General features: G+C 35.0%; 1 protein-coding gene across 1 annotated transcript; it reads right to left on the reverse strand.

Annotated features, from left to right (window-relative positions):
- Positions 1–377: 377 nt before the first annotated feature.
- Positions 378–21,322, reverse strand: LOC145668217 (degenerin del-1-like). Its single transcript, XM_081735867.1, has 5 exons — positions 21,192–21,322; positions 19,497–19,553; positions 11,513–11,648; positions 3,536–3,645; positions 378–646 (listed from the first exon to the last, which is right to left on the reverse strand). The coding sequence occupies exons 2-5, from the start codon at positions 19,519–19,521 to the stop codon at positions 378–380; spliced, it is 540 nt and encodes a 179-aa protein (XP_081591993.1). The 5' UTR covers positions 19,522–19,553; positions 21,192–21,322.
- Between the last annotated feature and the right edge of the window lie 3,528 nt (positions 21,323–24,850).

Raw genomic sequence — 24,850 nt, forward strand, 5'->3', positions numbered from 1 at the left:
AAAAATGTGAAAATTCTGCAAGATATTTCATATACTTTACTATAGTAAGAAAGATTTCCGGGGGGCTTAAGCCCGGAAGCCCCCCTAAATACGCCACTGTCCACAAGGTATATGCTCTTTCCTATCTACCAAAAAAAAATCCGATGTTGCCATTTTGAATACTTATTCGCACCAACATAGTTAAAACTATTTATACAATATATATATATATATATATATATATATATATATATATATATATATATAAGTGCATAAAATAGAAACAGTTTCTCCTTACAAAAAAGCTTCAAAAGTTCAATACAATTCGAGTTTTCTACAGAGTAATGCCTCCAAAAATGGTAATTACGTTAATCTTCAAATGTGCAGTATGATTATGTTTACTCGAGATAAGTAAGATTCCCAGGTTCACAAGTAATTTGGTTGATTGAAACTTGATGCTTTAGGGACGAAGGTCCATGCCTTGACCGAGTACTACTGGATCTAACAGATATCGTTGGTTCTATTTTCCGTTGTTTACTTGAACACTGTGTCCTTCTCTTCAGAGGGAGAAAATAGGTAACCAGTTGAAATATTATCCAATAGGCTACTTCCGCTGCACTAATCATGCTACAGCCTAAGAAGAGGCCTGCAATTCCACCTAAAGAAGCTGTAAATATAGAACATAAACACAGTAAGATTTGTCTACTTAGATAACCATTATTTCTATCGAAAATTTGCTTACATAACAGGAAACACTTTGAAAGCAAAAAGTATTATAGGTTATAATGTACACACTTCTACCGCAATAGATAATTACTGTCTAGGTGTTGATAGATTGATAAAACATTTTTTTTAAATAAATCTTTAGGTGTAGCGATGATTGATGGTTTCTCAAACGAAAGAACTAACGTTCTTGCCACTGGCAAAAAGTGCTCACGTCTGGATAAAGCTATAATTGCATTTTTTTTTACTAATTTCCGGTAGACTCACGAGAAAATAACCTCAAATTTGAGATATTTATATACCAAATTTGAGATCATTTTTCTTGCAATCCGATAGATGGGTATATTGAAAACTAGTTTTATTGGATCCAGCATCCTCAAATTAGTATAAAATGCAAATTAAAATTGTATCCAAACGTGAGTACTCTTTTAATCAGTGGCGTGAAGTTAGTTCTTTGAAGATAGCAATATGCATATGCCCAAGAGAACACGATCAGCTTGCTAAAATGCCAAACTCGTATTCCATTAATTTTCCATATTAACCTCTTATATATTCTATACCCTTATAACGTCTATTCCAAATCTGTTACACTGTCAATCATATTCCATTAATGCGAAGTTCAAATATATTATCTTAATAAATAAAATCTAAACATCTTATCATGAAATATCTTAACGTAAAACTATTCTTAGTAGCTACGGACACATTAAGCTATCTACAACATTTTATCTTTCTCTAATTACCGTATTAATTGGCACTACAACATGTAATTTAATGTTGTACAACATGATATATATATATATATATATATATATATATCTTCCTTCCTTTCCCATAGCAATATTACACATCATTTAATTTTTTATGAGTTCAATATGAAAATTATCTCAAAACGCAATGGTGCATACTTTTGTTCTTTTTCCTTATGCCGAAAGAGGTGGTTTGTGGTGAGAGAGACGTCACAAGAATAAGGCAGGTGAGAAAGGATTTCATGCAGCATACAGAGATATTATACTATCGTTTGAGTGACATGAAGGCGCGAATTCTCGTGCAATATGAAGACGTCATACGGCTTCACGGTGATCGAGCATGGAATCCCTGGTTCAATATCAGCTCGCGCCAAATGGTGGACAAGTATTGTGTGCATGGGTTGCCCTGTTTCCCCATTACCTTACTCATTCTACCATTTTATTCATTATCATCATCATCTCCCTTATCCTCAGGGTACGCTATAATAGTAGGACGTTAAACTAAAAAATTAAGACGCCCTGTATATCGACTATTTGTGGGTGCTTCTGGGTAAGTTTACGTTAATTTCATGGTGTTCAGGGTTGTAACGATCTTGAGTGATGGTTTCGTCTCGACAGAGAAACACATATCATAAATCACCATAGTAGCAACAATAACTTTTGCGGATGGAAGGGTAGTTTCGACATTAATCACGATTCAACCATTTCTTAACTGTTTACGATTGACATAGGGGGACATTTTATTCATCAGCAGTGACAATCCGATGCAGGAAACCTGATTCCTGATTATTTCGTAAACTTAGCCACTGGTTTTCTGGAACTGTCACATCTCCAGATGACGACCATTGTTTTCCAGTGACAACTTATATAGCACGCATGAGTTAAACTTTTTCAAATTATGTGTTGCGCGGAAGCGCTGAACGACAGAGTTACGGTATATGGATAACTTGTTTGAAATTTCATGTATACTTAGTGTGCTTATTCGCCACTCCTGGCTAATACACTGTTGGTGTTTGTTTTCGATAGCCAGATTTGTAGAATGTCCGATTCCAGCTTAAACTCAAAGAAAAATCACTCGCAAAGCACCATTTCAATACTTTTCTGTTGTTTCATCTCTTTATATTTATACATTCGTTATTCTTTCTCATGTCATAACTATAGAAATATATGGTTAATAAAAAATAACTATCATTCACGATGTACATTTACAAAGTTGAAGTATCTGCTTTAATTTGCTTCTTATAGTTGGATTAGGTGGTACACGCGTTAGTCTGAATATTGAAAAGACTCATTTAATGATTTACTTCAACGATAAATCAGTGTGGATTTTTATTTATTTATTTACTTTGAGTTTCATGTTTAAGAGTCCCTATCACTGCGAAATTAAAATACTACTAATTTTACACTAATTATGTGTTATCTACAAATAGATAAAAGATAATCGAAAAGTGGATCAAGACCTCCCTAGACGATGTTATTTTGCATGAGGTACCGTTATCACGAGTCACCTAGTAGCTTTCCGTTTGCATGTATTTAGAAACGCGAAAATAAATGCCCATTTTCTAAATGGCTTGAAATCGAAAGCAGATAAATGAGTCATAATAACTGTATCTCACGCAAAATAATATTGTCTAGGGAGGTCTTGTTCCACTTTTTGATTATCTTTTATCTATTTGAAGATATCACATAATTATTGTAAACTTAGCGGTATTTTAATTTCGCAGTGATGAGGCCTCTTAATAGTTGACCCCCTTAGTATAAAGGAGACATATTACTAATTTTACTCTAAGTACTACCACTGAAATTTATGTATATTTTATTTTTTGTTTCTGGCTTCAAAGTTTCATGCAATTGTAATGTCCGCATAATCAGATTTCGTACAGTTCCAAGATGTTCCATAACAAAGTTGTACTGGTAATTTATTCAGGTATATATTATTGTAATTTGTTACGGAAAGAATTAACTTTTTCGCATTTTTGTGCTAGTTTATTGTTTCAGGAAATACCAAGGCACATCATATGTACTAATCTTACAGAAGCATTTAATCACAGGCAAATATTCTAATTACACCGTATTATACTTACACATAAGTCCAATCCAATCAAATGATGGCATATGTTGATACTTTACTACACCTAAATATTTATAATATACGTCAATATATGCAGCAGAGTTTCTGCTAAGTGCGTTGTTTCTGAAATTAAAATAAATAATTTTATTCTTCATCGAAAACTAGCAAAAAATGTATGGACATTATCACTAAAATGGAAAACCCCTTATCATGGACATAACAAAACCTATTGCAATAATACATGCACATCATCATTTTTTTTTCATAGTAGTTTTTTTTTTAATTTGAAGTTCAATATCACTTCCAACACCGAGACTATATGAGATGTGCACCAACTTAACATAGAATCCAAATTATGTAAGTTCCAACAAGGAATTTAATCAAGGCCTCTCGCGTCAAAGGCGAGCATGTTAGGATTCACAACTATTTTGATTACAAGCAGATCTATAATCTTCATATGGATAACAACAATATACAAGTACTTGAGTTTACTTTGTGAATAGAAAAGCTTAAAGTCATGCTTTCTCGGTTATACCTGACATAATATATGTAGAAAATATATGATCAGACTCAACATTATCGCTAAACAGCTACTTACTGGCCCACTAATACTCGAAATATTCCTAAAATATTATGAAGCACTCACACCAAATTTAATTTCCATCCTAACACCTTATAAATCTTCGACCTATTTGTTCTCATAAAAGACGGAACGGTCCAGTCAAGCTTTCAATTCTGCATTTACTTTGGTGTTATACAGTTAGATTAAATTACAAGAAAAGTTAACAGCTATTTATCTGCACATGTTTCGAGCGAATTAGATCTAACAGTAAGTATGCCACTATAAAATCTAAAAATTTATGTAATATGTATAAATTTCCGGAATTACCGGCCTTATTTTTTTTAAAAGTGAAACATTACTGTACATCATAATTCAGTGTCAAAAATCCATTATAAAATGTTAAAAATTGTTATATAATCTCTTCTGTGAATTTTGTCTAAGTGCTGAAGACAGCTTAACTTGCATATATATTTTGTTTTCATTACGTGAAGCTTGCATTAAATAGATTTCCATCGTCTTATCAAATTCCAACCTATACATAATCCCAGATTTCTGGATCTAGCTCTTAAAACACGTAGCTATGCGTCATAACCACGACCATTTATTCTAACAACCTCAACAAAAGTCAGGGTATAAAACTTCATAAAATTTCCAGGATAAAAAAGAATGGCTATATTTTGTGTCAGTCACAGTTTCCATGTCACTCATAAATTAGAGTTCAAGTTTTTACTTACACAAAATGTTCATCGCCACAGATATAAATTGATCTGTGATAATTTTATAAAATTCAAACTAGTTTAAACTATAGCTCAAAATAAAGCCATCTCTGTAAACAGATGAGATTTTCCAAGTTGAAACCTAGCTCAGTGATAAAGTAAAATTTAAGTTTATGGGGTTATGGCTTTTGCAAAATTTCTCGAACACATCATTTGATCACAGTTTATCACTTCAAGGTTGTTTTAGTCTAGGTCCCATAAAAAAAATCGTGGCTCACAGAATTTCATTCTTATAAAGATAACCAAGAAAGTTCTGTCGCTTTTAGTGGAGGTATGTGTTTAATTGGCCCTCACATCGTGAGTTGAATGCGAATGGAGATAAGGCGAAGGTCAGTTGTTCGTGTGGGTATATCCAACATACTACCTGGTTGTGGCTGATCAGCTACAGCGTGAACTTGCGTAAGGTCAGAGTGAATATGGGCCCTCCACAGAGCATCATAACGGCGTGTATGTTGTGTAACTTCAAACTGGGGCCAAACGCCTCTGCAACGGGGGAAGATATGCCAGGCCTTTCGTGAGGGTGTCGTGACTACGCGGACAATGCAGCGGTGGTTTAACAAGTTTAAGGACGGTGACGAAACAATCGAAGACGCACCACATGCCGGAAGACCAACACATGTACAAAATGAAGATTTTCAGGCAGCAATTGAGGCGAACAGTGGCCAGACATGTGTGGAACTGGGACTATAATTCAGTGTGAGTGAAGAAACCATTCAGCAGCACCTCCATTAACTTGAGAAACAATATAAATTGGGTCGATGGGTCCCACATGATTTGACTTCGGACCAGAAGGCAACGAGATCAAACACCTGTGTTTCTTTGCTGTCTTGTCTGAGGAAGGAGCCATATCTGGACAGGGTGTTGACATGAGATGAGAAGTGGGTCTTGTAGGAAGCTCCACGGTGCCATCATCATTGGTTAGCATTCCATGAGCCGGTTCCAAAACAGCCGAAACCAACATTGCACTAGAAGAGGTCCTCCTGTGTGTTTGGTGGACTGCTCGCGGCATCGTGCATCGGGAACTGCTACCAGCTGGTCAGAGCATCAATGCAACTGCGTACTGTCAGCAGTTGAGCCGTGTTAAAGAAAAACTCAAAATTCTGGAGCCAGCATTTTTAAATCGCAAAGGTTTCCTCCTGTTACAGGACAACCTAAGCCTCACGTCGCTAGGATGACCTGGGACACCATTATACGCCTTGTATGTGAAACACTATTGCACCCGCCATACTTCCCGGACATTGCAACATCCGATTATCACTGTTCCATTCCTTGGACAATCATCTTAGAGGACGCCAAATTAAATCCTTGTTAGTAGAGGTGCAAAATACACTTGATACCTTCTTCGCTTCACGGCCCACCAAGTTTTACCGCGATGGAATCCATGGCCTTCCAGAACGTTGGCAGAAGGCAGTCGATACTGTTGGGGACTATTTTTGATCTTCCTGGTACGTCTTAGGTGACATATCGATGTTCGAAGGTAGTGGGTGAAAGAGCGACAGAACTTTCTTGATTAACTTTATAATATATAATTTTGGATTATTATTGAATTAGTATGGGTAGGGTGGACATTTCTAATTCTGGCAGATGACTTTTTGTTTGCTGTTTTTAATAGTGACTTAATAATTCATGAATCATGACACCTACATTCAATATTCTGGTATCAAAACATAAGTTTTCGAAGTAAAGTAGTCTCTCCGTAGAAAATAACCTATCAATGCAATTACTCTGTCATTTAGAAAATGATGACTCTTATACCGTATATGAAACTATAATACAGGATGTAGTTATGGAAGCTATGTAATGGAAGAATAGGCATGTATCAAACGAAGTTAAAGTAGGTTTTAATACGTTAATGTATAGGGAAAATACTGTTTGAGATCAGAATAAATAGAAGTAATTAATACAGGGACACAAATAATACAAAAGTATACAGATACAAATACATGTATAAGTATGCACATGTAAAGAAAACACAATAGAAATCATGAAATCAAAAATACACATTTGTATGATTTAAGTATGGATGAAATATGTATGGTAAATTAATTGAATAATGATCCAAATCAAAAATTTAATTCTGTAGTTCACGATTTTTTCTTGCGAGGTATATAATGGAACCTGGATCAATTATGTTATTTTCAATTATGTGTTTTTACAGACACTCGCATTACATTTGCAGAATGTCGAATATTTTAGAGGAGCGAATCGATAGCAGCATCTTTTCGTAGCAAACGTTTAGCAGATATATGTTCGTGTAGTTTCACTAAGAAGAGACTTTAAAAATTGCATAAGTTTCAAGAACATCCTCAATGTTTTCGCATTCAAACTCACATTAATTCTTTTTCTTATATACATGCGCAAGATTCGAAACATTTACACATTTTCTAACCAAGTAAAACTCTCATTTAGCGTGTCCATGAACAGATAATGATGTTGGCGGAATTTAACTTTGCGTGACTGACCTCTTGAATTCACTGTACTGAAGTTCATCAAAAGTGTCAACATTACACTTCGTTATTTACGCGCGCACAAAATATTTTTTCACGTCTTTGAAGCCACATTAATGGGAATCTCTAGCAGATGACTAGATTAAGGAATTCTTATAAACCCAATTAAATTTATAATACTTCAAAACCCAGAATTAAATGGGAAGTTACGTGAGTTAGTGGGATTGGTAATAACACTTTTTTATATTATTATAAATTCACATTATATTCTTTTACCTCTGTTATTTCTATTGTCCTTTATTGTTTTATCGTGACAATCAGCTAAGTTTTTTTTTCATTCTCCTCAACATACTAATTTCGGAGAATTGGAGTACAATATTTGTTGTCTTTTTTGTGATGTCCACGTTCCTTCTTCGCACAATGCAATATCAGCTTTCAACTCCCCTTTGTAACTCATCATTCAGTGACTCATGCAATGTGTTTCGCCAGAATCGTTATCATATTTCACCATTTCTCACATTGCTTTTATTTTTAGTTTGTATTTCATATATTCATTAATAACATGAGGTATAGAATATACCTCTTATATTAATATCTCTCGTACTACTTAGTATTGAAAACTAGTAACCTATTCTACAATCTCGATTCCCGGCTGGAGCTCATGTGGTTCGCATTCCATTTTAATCAGTAGGTCCACGTCTCATATAGCCTCGCTGCTAAAGGGGACGTTAAACTCAAAATCAATCTATCTATTCTACAGTCTTTACCCAAATTTATACAAGTGTCGTAGCCTCAGTCATCCCAGCTAATTTATTTATTTATTTATTATTTATTTAACAATCACCAGATACAGCTCAGAGGCCATTTTACACTGGATATCCAACAACAACAATCACAATGGAAAGGATTTGCGAAGGTATCGGCCAAGGCCTTTTTAGTAGGTTCCATCCCGACATTTGCCTGGTAGAACTGAGAGAAACCCTGGAAAACCTCAGTCAGGATGGTCGGCAGCGGGATTCGAACCCACGATCTCCCGAGTGGGAAGCCAACGCTCTACCACTTGAATATTTTTCATATTTATTTTAATCTCAATTTATTTTCATACTTTGTCTTTACTAACATTATGTTAACTTTTGATTCATTTTCCGCAACGACAGGTTTATCTACTAAAAGTAAATATCCTATTCCTTCTAGTTCTTATCAAACTAACCTGTTTCCTACTCAAACTTCTTCTTTACTCTTCTAGATAATAAATAATGACAAACTTTTTGTCAAACTTGTCTTCCAACTATCGTATATCATTTCAATTCGAATATAACTGTCAAACACAACGTGCAGTTCTTGCAGAGTGCATACGGTCTTTAATGTTTGAGGAACTTTGTGCGCAATTTCTCCAAAAATTCTCAATAGATGATAGATTGACCAATTTGCAATTGGGACATGTAATCTAAAGCAACAGTAGCTTTAGTTAACGTTTTTTTTTTGAAACAATCGTCAGGTGAAAATTTCTTTCCCAATCCTTGAACGAGCATGTGTTTCACTGGTTTCGTTGCAGCATCTTCATTTAATAACGTGATTATTGGAAGAAGATCATGGAACAACAAAATGTCTTTGATAGATTCCTCCTTTCTTATGCCACATCTATGTCTCTGCGGCCTTGGGAAGGAATTTTACTTGAAACCATTAGTGGAGCTCTTTTGGTTGCTAACTGTATGACATTACTCCAATTAAAGCATGAAAAATTAGCTTTGTTGATTACATCAAATAAGAATTTTACTTTTAATGCAGAACTCTCCCGTTCAGCTGTGTGTGTAACTCTGATCCATGTGGAAATATATCTAGTAGACGTGTCTTTACACAAATCTTATTTTGTGACAAAGTTATGCATAGGTTCAGTCTTTTCAATCGGATTTACTTGTTGCTGCAAAAAAAAAAAAAAAAAAAAAAAAAAAAAAAAGAACAAGGCTCTCAACACTTCTAGTAAAACAATTCCCTTTCTTTCCAGTAAGTTCATGAAGAAGAACCGTTTCATGGTATCTATTAATTTAGAATTAGTCTCCTCTCTGAAAACAAGGTAAATAGAAAAAACACTTATAAATTAACTGCTATTCTTTAACGTAGTCACTTTTAAGCATTTTGTGATCTGAATGGTTTATTCTAATTTCGTATTGGGAGCACAGCACTGAACCGTCTTTCTTTGTCTTCAGACACAAAATGCCTTTGGGTGAATTTGCTGGAGACATACTTGTTTTCTACTTCTACAGTAGTTTTTTTTTTTTTTACTCTTTCGAAATACCAAGATCCAACCTCACTTCGTTTATATAATCGAATTCCTGAAACATAGAAATCAGTGACTTCATGTGCAGCTCCTAGTCCCTTTCCGATCAGTATCGACTAAGATTTTCTCTAGACCCATTATACAACATTTTCCGAGTACTTGCAAAACCCTGACATATCCTCACATCCTTAGAAGAACTCTTCAAACTTGGTTTTCAAAGTTTGTAACATTAAACAAACTGTATTTAATGTTCCCTGGATTTGCATTATGTCCTTTGAATAAAGTATCCTGTACCCTGCACAATCCTTCCATATCTACGAAACCTAATTTGTCAACTTTGTTCCAGGAGGTTATCCAATGTTTCTATAGCCTCAAAGATGATTATTATACCCTGCAAAGATCGAACATAATGAGTTCCCCTCAATATGGACAGAACAGTTTTGCTTCCGAATATTTGTCTCAGTGAGTGCATGCCTTACGCCATATCCATTTACATTACTTTCTGCTCACCGCAAGGCTTTGTCATGTAGAAAGCGTCATCATTGGATCAAGATCAGTAAATACGTCTGAATTGTTCATACAGTCTCAGAGACCATACGAAAGATACCTTCGTCACAGGAGATTGGCAGGATTAATTGGTCTTCAAGCTGAACAAGCACATTTTGGATTTTTTAGAGCTGCTTATATTAGTATATAGTTTGTGACAGAAGATGGTAAAAAGACAACCTAGGACGGTATTCTGGGAGATCAGAGCATGAATTCCCTACTACGATCCCATGGAGGAGCTGGCTTGTTATAATCGTCCATTCCCACCCAATAAGAGGAATGACAAATTCAGTTTCCTTGGCTTTATTAACTGCAGTATCAAGTATTGCATGATACATATTCTCATTCACTTTGAATCTTTCTGGTAGGCTGGGACGTGTTGTTGGTTTCTAGCAGTTTTGTATATTTAGCTTTCTGTATTCATTATTTCCATTTATTCTGATCTCAAACACTGTTCGCCATAGACATGAAAATGATTAAAACATATTTTAATTTATTTTAATACTTGTATATTCTTCTTTTATTATAGCCTCCATTACATTCTTTAACATGGTTTCCTATATAATAGTTAACATTTATAAAATAACAAAAGGGTCAATCTAATAGGTTACGCTATGTTAAAAGGTTATGTTCCTGCGATGAATACCACTAATTCTGGTAAATACAAATCTGAAATCAGAATTTCGCTGCCAGGGATTGTTCTTTCCAGCTATTTCCTGTAATTATATTGTAATTGAACATATCAATAATGTGAATGGATAGTAAGGCATTTACAGTGGTAAATACAAATCTGTAATCAGAATTTTAGTGTCCGGGACAGTTCTCTGAAATTTTCAGTAACTCTAGTAACTTATAATTTTAACATATGTATAATATGAGTTATCATTATTTACAGTGATAATGAATTTGTGGAAAGAATTTGTAACATGACTTTGGCATTTCTGAGTCTTTCTTAGATGTTGACATTAGGAATCTACAGTTCAAATAGCGTGAAATGTTAAAGTTAGAGAGAGAAAACATCGAATTGTACGAATTTACAATTTTTTTTTTTTTTTGATATTTTGATAATAGAAAGTCAGTGTAAATATAGGTATATCTGATTGCTGTTTGGAACAAAAATATTTGTAGCATATCTGCTAAACGTTAAAAAAGTAAATGATGAGACAATTGATTAAGAATATTATTAATGTGTTGTGTACTTATATTAAAGAATTGTTTTTAAAAATTAAGGACTTTTTTTCTACAATAGAGAAATTTACTAGTAAATTCCTAAAATGAATTTTGGCTACATCGTTGCCGTAATGTATGAATAAAAATAATACAACAACGGGTTACAACGGGTTACAATAAAAATAATACAACGGGTTAATGCTTTACTTACGTCGCTGTATGTTCACTTCGCACGTTATATCTGACATGTTCACAAACTTCTAAACAACTGCAATTTAGTGCATTGTCATCGCTACTATGATTGAAACCAGGTATATTATCCGGAGGCTTGTGTTTCCGTAACTGACCTGGGAAGAAATAAAATTTAATGATAAAGGACAGAAATCTAAACGTACTTCCAATCTGAATCAATATCTGAAACAAATTAAGAACTATTCTTGATTTAGCATTTATTCTCATCACAAAGGCTACCGTATATAAGACATGAATCTACAGTTTAAAGTGGAATCCGAACCACAGTAATGCATTTAAATTTCAAGGCTCTCCCACTGAAAATTGAATCCGGGACGCCATCCACCAAAATCCCGCACGCTAGCTAGAATTTTTTCTTAATTCACCCGAACCGGGACAGTTCTTTCCGTAGTCATTTTGTGTATGTGTGTGTGTTTTTTTTTCTTTTTAGTGTTTTACTTAATCCAACACGACCAGGACATGAACACAGAAATATCGAAGACAGTTAAAAACTTCTATGGTCTTCAGATGGGAGTGCGCCTCGTGACTGCAGGCCGAATACCCGATAGTATTAGTTACACTGGCACTAGACCAGCGAGGCGTGCAAATTGACAACTATTATTTGACTTATTATTGTATTAATTTATATTAATAATAACAAATACTATTATCATCATTTAAAGTTGCATTCTGAAGTCCATCACTTGAAATTCTTACTCCCCTATTATTCCGGAGAAGAAAATGAATTAAGAAACTTTGGACAGGCCTGGAATCTTATTCCAAAAGTTTAACTTCTCGCAAACATTTAACATTATCCACCATCCGTTAAGTCAATTTACCTCTGTGTCCAAAATAATATTTTATTGCATCTACGTATATAATATATTTCATTGATTAACTAATGTAAGTGATCAATGCCTAAAGCATTGATTGGTGGATCGTCGATTGGTTATTATCCGGCTATCGACCTATTAATAGTTAATTTAATAAGACACTAAACTCACTACGTTAATGAATTCTCAAATCAAGAAGATAGTATGCCTGCTCCAATACGCTATTCATTCGGACCTCACACGGATATTCTACTGCTTCTCTTTGATGTTATCACAACACATTGTGCACAAGAAGTTATCACAAATTTCCGCGTTCACTCTTAGCAATGTAAACAAACAAATATGCAGTTATTATGAAAATTATAATGAGACACTAAGCTCTGGCGCTACATTATTACTAGTTTAGTATGATGTACACGTACATACACGCATGCTGAGCAATGGAGCTATAGGATGTTTTCTGAAAGAAAACGCTTTGGAAGTATTGTAGCAATTTCATCTCTTATTGTGATATCCTCATTTAACCAAATACAAAGGACCCAGCGAAATAAGCATGTGAAAACTGCCCCCAAGCATATCTGCACCAAATTTACAGTATCGATTAACATTTATGAGAAACTCAGTTTCCAAAATTTTCAGTCCCCCAAGTGCTTTTGGAGGGATGCTAGGAGGGGGGAAGGAAAATTGAAATGATTTTTTTCTCCTAAACGGCTGAACCGATTTGTATGAAAACAAGATGTTAGGTGTTCTCAACAAGAGAAAAGTCGGAAAATATTTTTGGGGGTTGAAAATTAAAGTAAAAAAAAAATTGAAATTTTCAAAAAAAAAAAATAGTGGAAGACTAACTGGGACACCCACAATTTTTTGCCAGTTTTGTCTTGAAAGGGTCCCTAACAACATATATTTTTTTCACTTTGTTTGCAAGTGTACCTCATAGTAAAAAAAGGCAAATGGACATAGGTCAGCATCTATGTGGTATACGTATGATACACTGTACACCACTAGGATAACCAATACCTTTGAATGGAAGGGATGAAGTTGTTATAACATTGAAATCTTATGATAACAAGTATTTTAGTCTTAATGGTAATTCGTCTCTGAGAATGAAGGGGGTTCTCGACCCTGTTCTCACCTCCATTGGCTACACCACTGCTGTACATCAACTGAAATTATACATTCCCGCATTTTGTGTTAATTTTGCATATAATCAATGTTCTGTGATATATATAGATCTTTGTATAGTAATTGTTCTTGTTTTATAACAGTTAATTAATAATATGCCTGTTGTTAATAGGTAATTATGTGTTTAATTTGTTTCGATGGTTTTACTGTATATGTGTGTTTAATATGATCAAATAAAGAATGAATTAAAAGAAATTAATACTCAACACTATTTTCGTCCACTACTGGAACAATTTTGGTTTCCGTGAACAGAACTGTTGGCTGCTGTTCTCACGTAGCTGCTATTGTGTATTATTTATCATATGCGAGATACTTATCGAAAATCATTCGACCAGCTGAAATACTCAGTAAAATGTTCACGAATGCCGGAAAAGCCGGAAAATGTGAATGCCGGAAAAGCAAAACGACGCCTTACTGAAATGTCTCTTTTAATGAGTTATTAGATGGATCTTTTCTCATCATGTCTGAAAAGCAAGTTTCCTCTCAATATACGTGCTACGTTTCTTTCTTTTTTCTTTTTTTTTTTTAAAAAAAAAAAAGAACGTTTCACAAATTACAATCAATACTTGTAAGGAACCATGTTCATCATCATATAAAATATAAAACTCATTTTTTCAATAGATTCAGTCGCTGATTATTGAAGTGAATAGAGTTGTTCAACGAAATACTGAACATAGTAGACGATACTGGAAATATAAAAAATGGTATGACTATTGGATAGAGAAATATGATTGCAAAATTTTCAAAATATGTTAATAAAAATCTGACCACTTTCTTTACTGAGGACATGGGCAAACTTTGCAAAAAGAATCTTAAGTTACTGAGAAACCATACAAACTATCGCTTAAAGAATTAGTTATAACACAAAAGAAGAAAATGATTTTCCTTCATATATTGAGATTTCAGTTTTCCTTTTCGTCGTATTTCTCTGCCTTTCTTAATCAGTATTCAGTTCTTCCACTACTAATTATCGTATATGAATTTACCAATTATCGTCAAGAGGCTAGGTGAACCCTGTTGTACTAGAAATCGAACCTAAGACCATGCTTTTGAGAAGTGGTTTTACTATAGAACTGGATGCAAGAGTGCTTTAAAAACTATTAATGGTTAATATATAGTATACAAAAGTAACTTTACGTTTTGTTTTTTAAATAACAAAACATGCCTTCACTGCATGTAGTATGAACAATGTTCATATGTTGAACACGTATTCTTCCCAAGCTATGTATATCAAGTTAAGATCGTTTAATAAATGTCATGTTTAAATAGACCTGAAATCTTCAAGACTGTAATTAAGGAATGAAAATCGGCTTTTACTTCAGAACTTGCGGATGATTCTGACAAGCAATACATAAAATAAAGTTTTATTTTGTAGGTGCGATTGAAATGTCCTTTTTTTTTACTTGTGTCACTGACAAAGGCAAAAAAAAAAGTAAATCATGATATCTAATTAGTAATCCAGCTGTAGACATCGCTTAGTTAACAACTGGATTCCATAACTAAAGCAGTATGAAGTTGCTATGCGAAGAAGTTCTCAACCGTGGATTGCACTGGCCAATCATCTAGAAGTGATCGAGATGAAGGAAGAGATTGATAGTCAATGAGAAGAAATCAGAAGAATGCAGCGTCTGAGGAAGGGTTTGATACTGAAACTCGTGTAAATTCTACACGTCTGTTTGGCATATATTTTCATCCAAAATGAGGTTTGCTGGCCTTGCTGGAATCTTGCGGACTAGTTTGCTATGCATTTAATCGAATTCAACATTATATCGGTCCACAGTGATAGTTTTAACTCAACGGAGAAAGGAAATGATGGATCACTTTTACCAGAAACTATCATATCAGCAACAATAATTTCTACGGGTAGAATGGTGGCTATGAAAACAGTGCCGTAACAATGGGCGGTGCACCGCACCGGGGCCCCCAAGCCTAGAGGGCCCCATCGAGGCCGTTAAATACTCAGTAGGCTACTGAATATTATCCATGAAATGTTATTATTCATTTCTTATGTGAGGGAAAATTGCATTGTCAATTTAAAATTGCCAGCAATTTTAGTATTTTTTTTTTCTGTTTTTGGGACCCCCAAGCCTAGAGGCCTCGCTGAACCCGTTTATTACTCAGTACTGAATACTTATATTGTTATTCACTTTTTATGTGTGGGAAAAAATCATTGTCAATATTAAAATTGCCAGCAATTTTAGTAACTTTATTTTTGTTTTCTCCCCCCAAGCTTATAGGGCCATTTCTTATGTGTGTGAAATAATCATTGTGGTGAAATTCTAGATTACTAGTAACTTTTGTAACATTTCTTTTTCGTTTTGGGAGGTCCCCAAGCCCAGGGGGCCCCACTGAACCCGTTTATTACTCGGTACTGAATACCTATATTCTGTTATTTATTTCTTATGTGAAAGAAGTTATAATTGTGAAATTTTAGATTATGAATAATTTTGGTGACACTTTTTCTGTTTTTGGGTTCGCCAACCCTAGGGACCCAGTGAACCAGTTTGATACTCAGTACTGAATAGGTACTTATATTCTGTTATTCATTTCTTACGTATGAGAAATAAACATTGTGAATTTCTAGATTACTAGCAATTTTGTAGCATTCTTATCTGTCTTGGGGCCCCCCAAGGCCAGTGTTCCCTCCTAATCCGTTTATTACTGAATACTTATATTCTGTTGTTTATTTCTTACGTAGCAGAAATAATCATTGTAGAATTTTAGGTTACTATTGCAACTTTGATATAACAGCTTTTTTATTTGTTTGTTTTGGGATCCCTTTCTATGTCAAGTTGCAAGTGATGTTGGAAAGTAAAACTGATTTCGCTTATTTGCATTGTGTTCATGATATAGCGGAAAATATCGTAATAGCTGGTTGTAAACACTGACTGAGATCTTCTTCTCCTTCCACGCACCCCCTTCTCCTTTTTCTCCCCAACAGGTAGAAAAACGTTTCCGACAGATTGAAGCGGAGCATTTTGTCCTATGGGCCTTGCCGACTATACATTAACTTTCCTGTCAATGAAATTACAAAACACAAGTTTTCTGAAGATTTTTATTTTATGAAAACAAAATCAGGGGCTAAAATTTCTCGATTGTGATTGAGTTATTCTCCTCTCATGGATAAAGTGTAGTCTGAAACTTGTTGGTCGTTTGGCGATAGAAGTATAAATCATTTTAAGACAGAGTGGATTGATGCTATTGATGATTGGGGTCATCTTTCTCAGAAAATAACTGTTCATGAAAGAAGTGTTATTCACATGGATGCTACGGTCAGAGTTAGTTGGATGAAAAATGAAACAATTGATAAGCAGCATCAAATTTCAGAAGAAAGTGCTTTTTGGAAAAAAGTTTTGGTGCGTCTCATTAAAACAATACTTTCTTTAACATCTGGAAACATAGCTTTGAGAGGAAATGAAAGTAAAAAAATGTGAAAACGAGTTTACAGAAGGGAATTTTCTACGAACATTGAAGTTATTCGCAGAGTTTGATCCGGTTTTGAACACGCTGCTACAAAAACAGGAAGTTAAATATCTGAATCGCGCAATTCAGAACAAACTCATTGACATTCTATCTAGGAATTTGAGAAACAATTTTTGAAGATGTTTGAAAATCTTTTTCTTTTTTTTTTTAAATAATCGTGGATTCAACATTGGACATAAAAACTGATCAGGTGAATGTCATTCTTCGCTATGTTGTTGTGAACTATGAAGAAGCGACATTAGAAATTAAAAGAAAGTTTCGTATGATCTTATGCGTTAAATACGCATGGTGCCGAGAACTATGAACATCTCGTTCGTGAGATTTTACTCAGCAACCAAATCAACATACAAACGTACAGAGGGCAGGGATCAGTAGCGTAGCCAGGATGTGTGTTTGGGGGGGGCCCAAGTGCTGTTATAAGTACACATAGAAAAATTACAAACAAAAAAATATATAAACATAAAAATATATAAAAAACTACGAACATAAAAGTACCAAAGTACATTGTCGGACCTCTTTGGGGGGGCCCGGCCCCCCTGGGTCCCCCCTTCCCTACGCCACTGGCAGGGATGGATCATCAGTAATGAGCAGAGTTTATAGTAGTTTAGAAGGAAGAGTTAGTAATACTACTTCAAACGCTCCGTACGTTCATTGCTGTGAGCATAATATGAATCGTGTTATTGCCGATGCTGCAAAAGTCTTTGCGATTTGTCTGACAAGTAAGAAACCAGATGAGTTGCAAGCAGCTGAGGCATTAAAGAAGATAGAGACATTTCAATTTGTGTTGATGCTAGTCATTTGGGAAAAGATCCTAATGTCCATGTATGTAACTTCCAAAAATTTGCAGTCTTCTGAAATTGATCTGCAATGGCAGAGACAAATCTGAAGAAATAATTTCAGCAAATGAAAGATCTTTGAGAAAAGTATGATGAGCTTGTAAAATCCACAAAAGGTGTGTTTGAAATTGAGCATTTCAGAAACTTTGAAGAGTGTATAACTATGGTACACTATGAATAACATCATTTCTTATATTTTTTGTTTTCTCTTTAAAATGTATGTGATTAATAACTTTTCCATTTTGACTAATATTGAAAAGACATTTCACTTACTTTGCACGATGGATATGGTACTGTGATTTTTAAAAGCTCTGTAAATTGTGAAATGCTGTAGTGTGTAAACATACCGTTTCTATCTTATGTTATTACATTATTTAAGATTACTTTGGAGGAAAGTATTTCTGTGTGTGTGTTTATATAATATTGTGTTTGCTGCTTTTACTATTATATTGAAAAATACGTTCACTTGTGAGGGGGGGAGGGGCAGATATCCTCTTGCACCGGGGCCCCGAAGAGTTGTGTTACGGCACTGTTTGAAAACCGCACTGAACATTGATAACGATACAACCGCTGCCCTAACTGTTTATGATTGTTTGCTAGATCCACTTTTTCCTAGAAATGGCAATTCGATACAGGAAACCTTCTCGCTCATTACGTACACCCAGAACTGCAAATTCACAGATGGTGGTACTTGTTGGCTGGTGCCAATTCATGTCTCCCAAAAGTCTAATTTTTTTTCATCTTTTCGATTGAGCGGACCCACCTAAAGACAATGTTATGATAGAGATATTCAGGATGTCTCAATTTGAACTCGTAAAGGAAAAAAAACACTCATAATTGTTTATTCTCCATAGTGCACTTACACACCACTTTGTTCCATAATACACAACTTTCTGACAGATTGGGCAGCCCAGATTATCTTCTGAATATGTACATAGTTTGTGAAGTTGTACGTGTTACCTCCGTCTATTCATTGATTGCCTTACAAAGGGTAGATTCCCGCCAGACGTAAAATTGGACATTTCAATTGTACCAATCCAATAATTAAGGGATGTTACAGATGTTGTCATACTGAAAATTACTCATGAGAGCCAGAGTGGCGTCCCTTGGGATCTGTAATAGAACGCAAATAGTAACAAAACGCAAAGAGAAAAGCACATCATATTACAATCTATTCCCGTATCTGTACAACTATTACAATTTAATTTGAACAGTATATATACAATTGTTATAAACTAGTTATATACTTACTACTATACTTACTAATATACGTAAAGTTAAAAAAATAAACACTAAAAATATTTCATAAAACACATTACGTAACGATAACACTATGATTGGAAACAAATTAAATAATATATATATGTATATCTGTTGTAAGAGAAAATTTCATATTAATTAATGAATTTAGCCATTTCGTTTATATACTACTCCTTATACCAAACCATACTATTAAAAACAAAATTAAAAGAAAACATTAAATCCCCTTTAACCAGAAAAAAAACGACGGAATATAATGAATAGCAATGATTAAATCTTTGCTTGATGGTGATGTGTGCGGAATTCATAAGCAGAATGCCGACCGTCTGTTCTGTACAATTAAATTTATATTTATCTATATACTACTTACTATCAATATCACGCAGGCACTTCATATCTTCAAACGTTGGGTTACATTCTCGTACACCTAGAAATCAAAATAAAATAGGAAATTAATGTATTACAGTGAGATTTAGAAAATACTCTTTAAGCATCCTATATTTACAGCCTAAAATTTAGAATGGAAACTAAGGTAACATAACAATGAATTGACATTTAACATTGAAATATATTTCTTTACGCTCAAATTCAAGTAATTAGGATATAATAATAGCGTTATTCCACTTTACACATTTCTAGTTGCACACTCGTCAACTAATGTTGCACAAAAACTTTCTATAATACCAAAGAAAAATAAAGTAACATACTCATACGTTGCAAGTCATTGTAAACCAAATTTAATGCGTAACTAAACTAACTCTATGGCGTATGGAACCCGGAGGGTCAGTGACTTCACAAAAGCTTTCCACTGACTTCTATTCTTAGCCAACTGGATCCAGTTTCTACTTTGTATTCCTATCTCTTCCAGATTCATCTTAATATTGTCCTCCCATCCACGCCTAGATCTTCCTAATGGTCATTTGCCGATTGGACTCTCAGTTAAGACTTTGAAAGCGTTTCTACTTTCTTCCATTCTGGCTACATCACCTGCCCACCTGAGCCTCCTAGACTTGATGACCCTAACAATGTTTAATGCATAACTCAACTTAAATCTAATGAATGACTGACAATATAAATGATCTATGACTGAATAATGAGTGTATGACAAATATATGATTCAGAGTGTCTTTTCGACAAAGAGAGTCACGACGTGGACAGAAGAGAATCAACTTCTCTATGAGGAAGAGATTCACAAACACGTAAAACAACATTTTTCCTGAATTATGAAATTATTAAATAATTTCAATTAGGAAGAAATAATAAGGACTGTAATGTTAACAATGCTGGCACATCTGCTAGAGTTATTTCAGCAATACTATCAAAATACTCTTACTATCTGAGTTATTCTTATCTGGGACATGGCATGATATAGATCAGGGTTTTTCCAAGTCGCGAGAATTGGGGTCGCTACCCTTAGGGAGATCGCGAAGATAAACGGAAGAGATCAACATAATTAGAATCTAATACCAGAAAATATTTTTAAATATTATTTTGAATTTTGTTCTGATACGCATATTTTTATGTTTATACGTACTGTTAAGAACAACAAAAAATAGATCTACTAAAGAGTTTCAACAGGTCAGAGCTGTTTAAAAATCAATTTAAATGAAAGAGGTAAGATAGGAAACTAATGAGAACTGCATATTAAAATTCTAGAAAAATACAACTGCAACAAAACCTGCATATTGAAATACAATTAAAATTAAAAGCTAATGAGCACCTGAGCATGGCGTGGTTTCACTAGTACGGCAATGTTCGGTTCAATCTTCGTTATATACTAACAAATCTTTAAAAAATAATATGATTGATTGAATGATTGACTAAGATTGAGAGAGGTGGTATAGAGTTAGAAATTCACTTTTATAGGCTTTACATGAAGAAAACTAATTTATTACAACAATATATAACAAAGTGCATATAAGATAAACCATTACCAAAAGAGCTTATTAAATGAATGATATTTACAAGATAATTGAAGGGTTCACATTCTCGTCTTACATGTCAGGACTGTCTATGTGTATTTTTCACCAGAGTCACTAACAGAGCTCTATGCGAGCGTACTTACAATGTCTTTACGTCCATTGCCATCAGTAACAGAACTACTCCTTCCCAATGTCACTTTTCTACGAAGCAAGAGTGGTAACTAGTAGGTTGATAGATTCTTCTGCACACCTAGACTGAATTGTCTACGGTTTTTATAATACTTCATTTCACGGAACTGGAATTGTTTTTGTTTTCACTTTTCTAAATTCGTCCGCGTTACCTACAAACGTGCTGTTAGTTCTATTTAAAAATGTTTTCACTCTGCTATATTGTTCTAGAAACTTAGAGTTGATCCGTTAACTGTGTACTTCTATATTATTATTTTTAAACCTCAAAATGAGGAATGTCTTAATCCTCGGCTCAAAAAAATGTCTGTCATCTGTTCTTATGAACTAGTGACTTTTAAACCTCAAAATAAAACACTAAAGGGTGTGAACACATGGGATGAAAAAAAAAACACTGACATGCGAAGAAGGTCCATGTGAAAATGCAGAAGGCTGCAAACTGGAATGCCGTGGAGAAGTGCTGGTTGCATATCGTACCGGAGCACTAGGAGCAGGGCTGGCTGCGTCGCTCTGAAGCTAGAAGTCTCTGGAGACAGGGCTGTTTGGATCTCTCAGGAACAGGAAATCTCTGGAGACATTGCTGGCTTCATTTCTCAGGAACAAGACTGTTTGCATCTCTCAGGAACAGGAAATCTCTGGAGACATTGCTGGCTGCATTTCTCAGGAACAGGGCTGTTTGTATCTCTCAGGAACAGGAAATCTCTGGAGACATTGCTGGCTGCATCCCTCTGGGTTCTGGAAATGGCTGTCCCAGGGCGGGTGGAGCACGGGTCCAGGAAGTAGGACGTAAATGAAAGGAACTCAAAAAAAGGACGTGGATCAAAAAAAAAAATGAAAGTACGGCTGTGTACGAGTATCTCTGTTAGGTTGTAGGCAAGGCTGTTTATAATCAAATTTCAGTATATGAAAAGAAGAAAAAAAATGGAAAGAAAGGTGAAAAGAAAAATAATGAGAAGACATGTCTGATACCATGTATGCACCACAAAATTACTGTTGACAAAGGTCACGTTTGAAAAAAATGTAACCGGCGACAGACAGAAAATAGTGCAAGATGTTTGTAGGAGGCAATAATTATTGCAAGTATTGGAGCTAATCGGGAGTCGAAGGCAGGAATTTGTGGAACGAGGGACAACACAATAAACTGCAAGGAGGAAAAGGGATGAAAGTAGGAGTGAATTATTATTATTATTATTATTATTATTATTATTATTATTATTATTATTATTATTATTATTATTATTATTATTATTATTATTATTATTATTATTATTATTATTATTATTATTATGGTAGTCCCTATAATCTGGTGTAGTTCTTTTGTTGTGGTCCTCAACAGAAACAAAATATTTTGGTAGAAGAGTAACGGTATGGAGAGGCGGTTTTGTCCACTAGCATAAGTAGGTCATACTGCATCATAGAGAATTCAGGGTAAATGACCTGTGCGAAAGTGTTTTCTTGGTGATTTGTACCGTAATTTTGTGCGAGTAGAAGGAAGGTTCAAGGGTGAAAGTTTAATGTGTATGTGAGTAGGACATAAACAGGATGTTATTATGACCGTCCGGAAGAAGAAATTTGGTACGTATTACCTAGAAATTCTCTTTTTATTTTTATTTATTTATTTTGTTGTTGTTGTTGTGGAAATAAAGTAAACACCTAAGTTTAAAGATAAACAGTATGTTACGCTGAATTAGTGAGTGATCAGATGTATCGAAGGCAAAGGGGTCGTAGGAAAGGAAAGGACATAGTGGCGGAGTAGTATTTCGTGGGGGTGGGTCACGACGTAACCGTATATTTGAATCGAAAGAAACGGATTTTAGTCGCTTTGTATTAAGATGCTATGAAAATGGTAAAGGGTGGGTGTGTCTATTCTGATATAAACAATGTCTATTGAGCGTGAGTTGTATGAAGTATTCAACAGATTTCGTTCATGTATCCTTAGAGCGCTCAAGTTTTTGAACAGAACCAGCTGTTCAAGATTAAGATACAGGAAGGAAATACGTGAATATAAACAAGTACTTTTCCTTGCATGCTTAGGAAAAGGTGTGTTGAGAACATTCAGTGTCGCTATTGTTTAAGTGGCGTGTTACGTACGTGAAGGGAAGGAAGGGGAAAAGGGTTAAGAGGTTAAGGTGGTATGTCGGGCAGTGAACCAATGCCTCAATATGAAATCAGGATTTGGGAGGTGAGATATGAATGCATTGTATGGCCGAAAATGATTGCACGGGAGAAAGATTTGTGTGAAGTGTGTTGCCTACCTAACAGGGAATTTGAAAATAAAGTTCCTTTTGAAATATGAGTCATGGCAGAACGAGAGACAAAGTCGGAAGTTTTGCCAGCTTAAACTTTAATTAGGTGATTTCAAAAAACGCTTATATTTCATTTCGAACTCTGAATTAGGTGTTGTTGGTGGTACGTAATGTTTCAAACGAGTCTTTCCTATAAGGGTGGGTTTACCCTCTATGTCAACGAGGACTTCGTTTGGAGAAACAGTTGATATGAGCCTATAAGGTCCTTTATAAATTCTGGACAGTGGTTTACAAGTACCAGGCTGAGAAGATGTGTCCAAAATCATAACTTGAGAGTCCGGTAGGAACTCTGTGGGTGGTTTGCTTGATTCGACTTTTTTCTTGAAGTCAAGAAATGCTTGATGCTTCCTATATTCAACTAAATCCCTCATGTCTTTCAGTGCCAAAAGGCGGTCCTGTAAATCTAGATGTTCTTTCTCAACATGTAGCAAGTTATCTATGGGTAGGCGAGGAGGTACTCCATATAACAATTCATGAGATGAGACACCTAAAGATGTTAATGGAGTCTTGTTAAGTGCGGAAGTGGCGTGAGGCAAATATTTTGGCCAGTTTTTGGTTAGATTGACACAGAAATTTAAGACTGGTTTGCAATGTGCCCAGACGTTGTTCAACTTTTCCTAGTGTGAAATGCTGATATGGTAATCCATACTTAACTGTAATGTTGAGGGATTTGAGAAAGCTCAGGGATAAAGTGGAAGTGTGGCTTGACTGACGGTCAGTATAAATACAGGAAGGAACACCAAAGGGAATGATTATTTGATTAGTAATGAAGGAAATGAAATTGTCAGTATTTGGGGTAGTGATGGGTTGTGTAATGGTAAAGCCTGTGCAATGTTCGGTTGCGGCATAGAAATATTGGTATTTCTCTGGGTCACTGGCTATGAATTTCCCTGCTAAGTCCAAGCTATAAACCGAAAATAGGGGAGCTTGGGGAAAACGTTGTATGTTAGGGTTGTTGGGCAAATAATTGCGTTTGAAAATTGCACACTGTTTGCAAGATTTGAGTTCACTCGCTAACCAAGATTTCAAGCGTGGTACGTAATATTTATAACGTATCATCCAGTAAAGTTTGTTAAAGCCTACATGAGTAAGTTCACCGTGGTATTCCTGAAATAAAGCAGGTTTTAGCGCGTCCGGAATACAGACAAGCAAACGGGTTTGCGAGGCACGATACATTTTTCTGTACAAGATGTTGTTCTTAAGAACGTACTGTTTCGTGAGACGTTGAAAGGCCGGGTCTGATTCATTTTTGGTATTTAGAGTCGTAATAATTTTGCCAAAAAAACGGTCCTGAAGCTGGAGATTTGGTA

Source organism: Thermobia domestica, chromosome 13 (assembly GCF_964235325.1).
Source record: "Thermobia domestica chromosome 13, izTheDome1.hap1.1, whole genome shotgun sequence".
NCBI lineage: Eukaryota > Metazoa > Arthropoda > Insecta > Zygentoma > Lepismatidae > Thermobia > Thermobia domestica.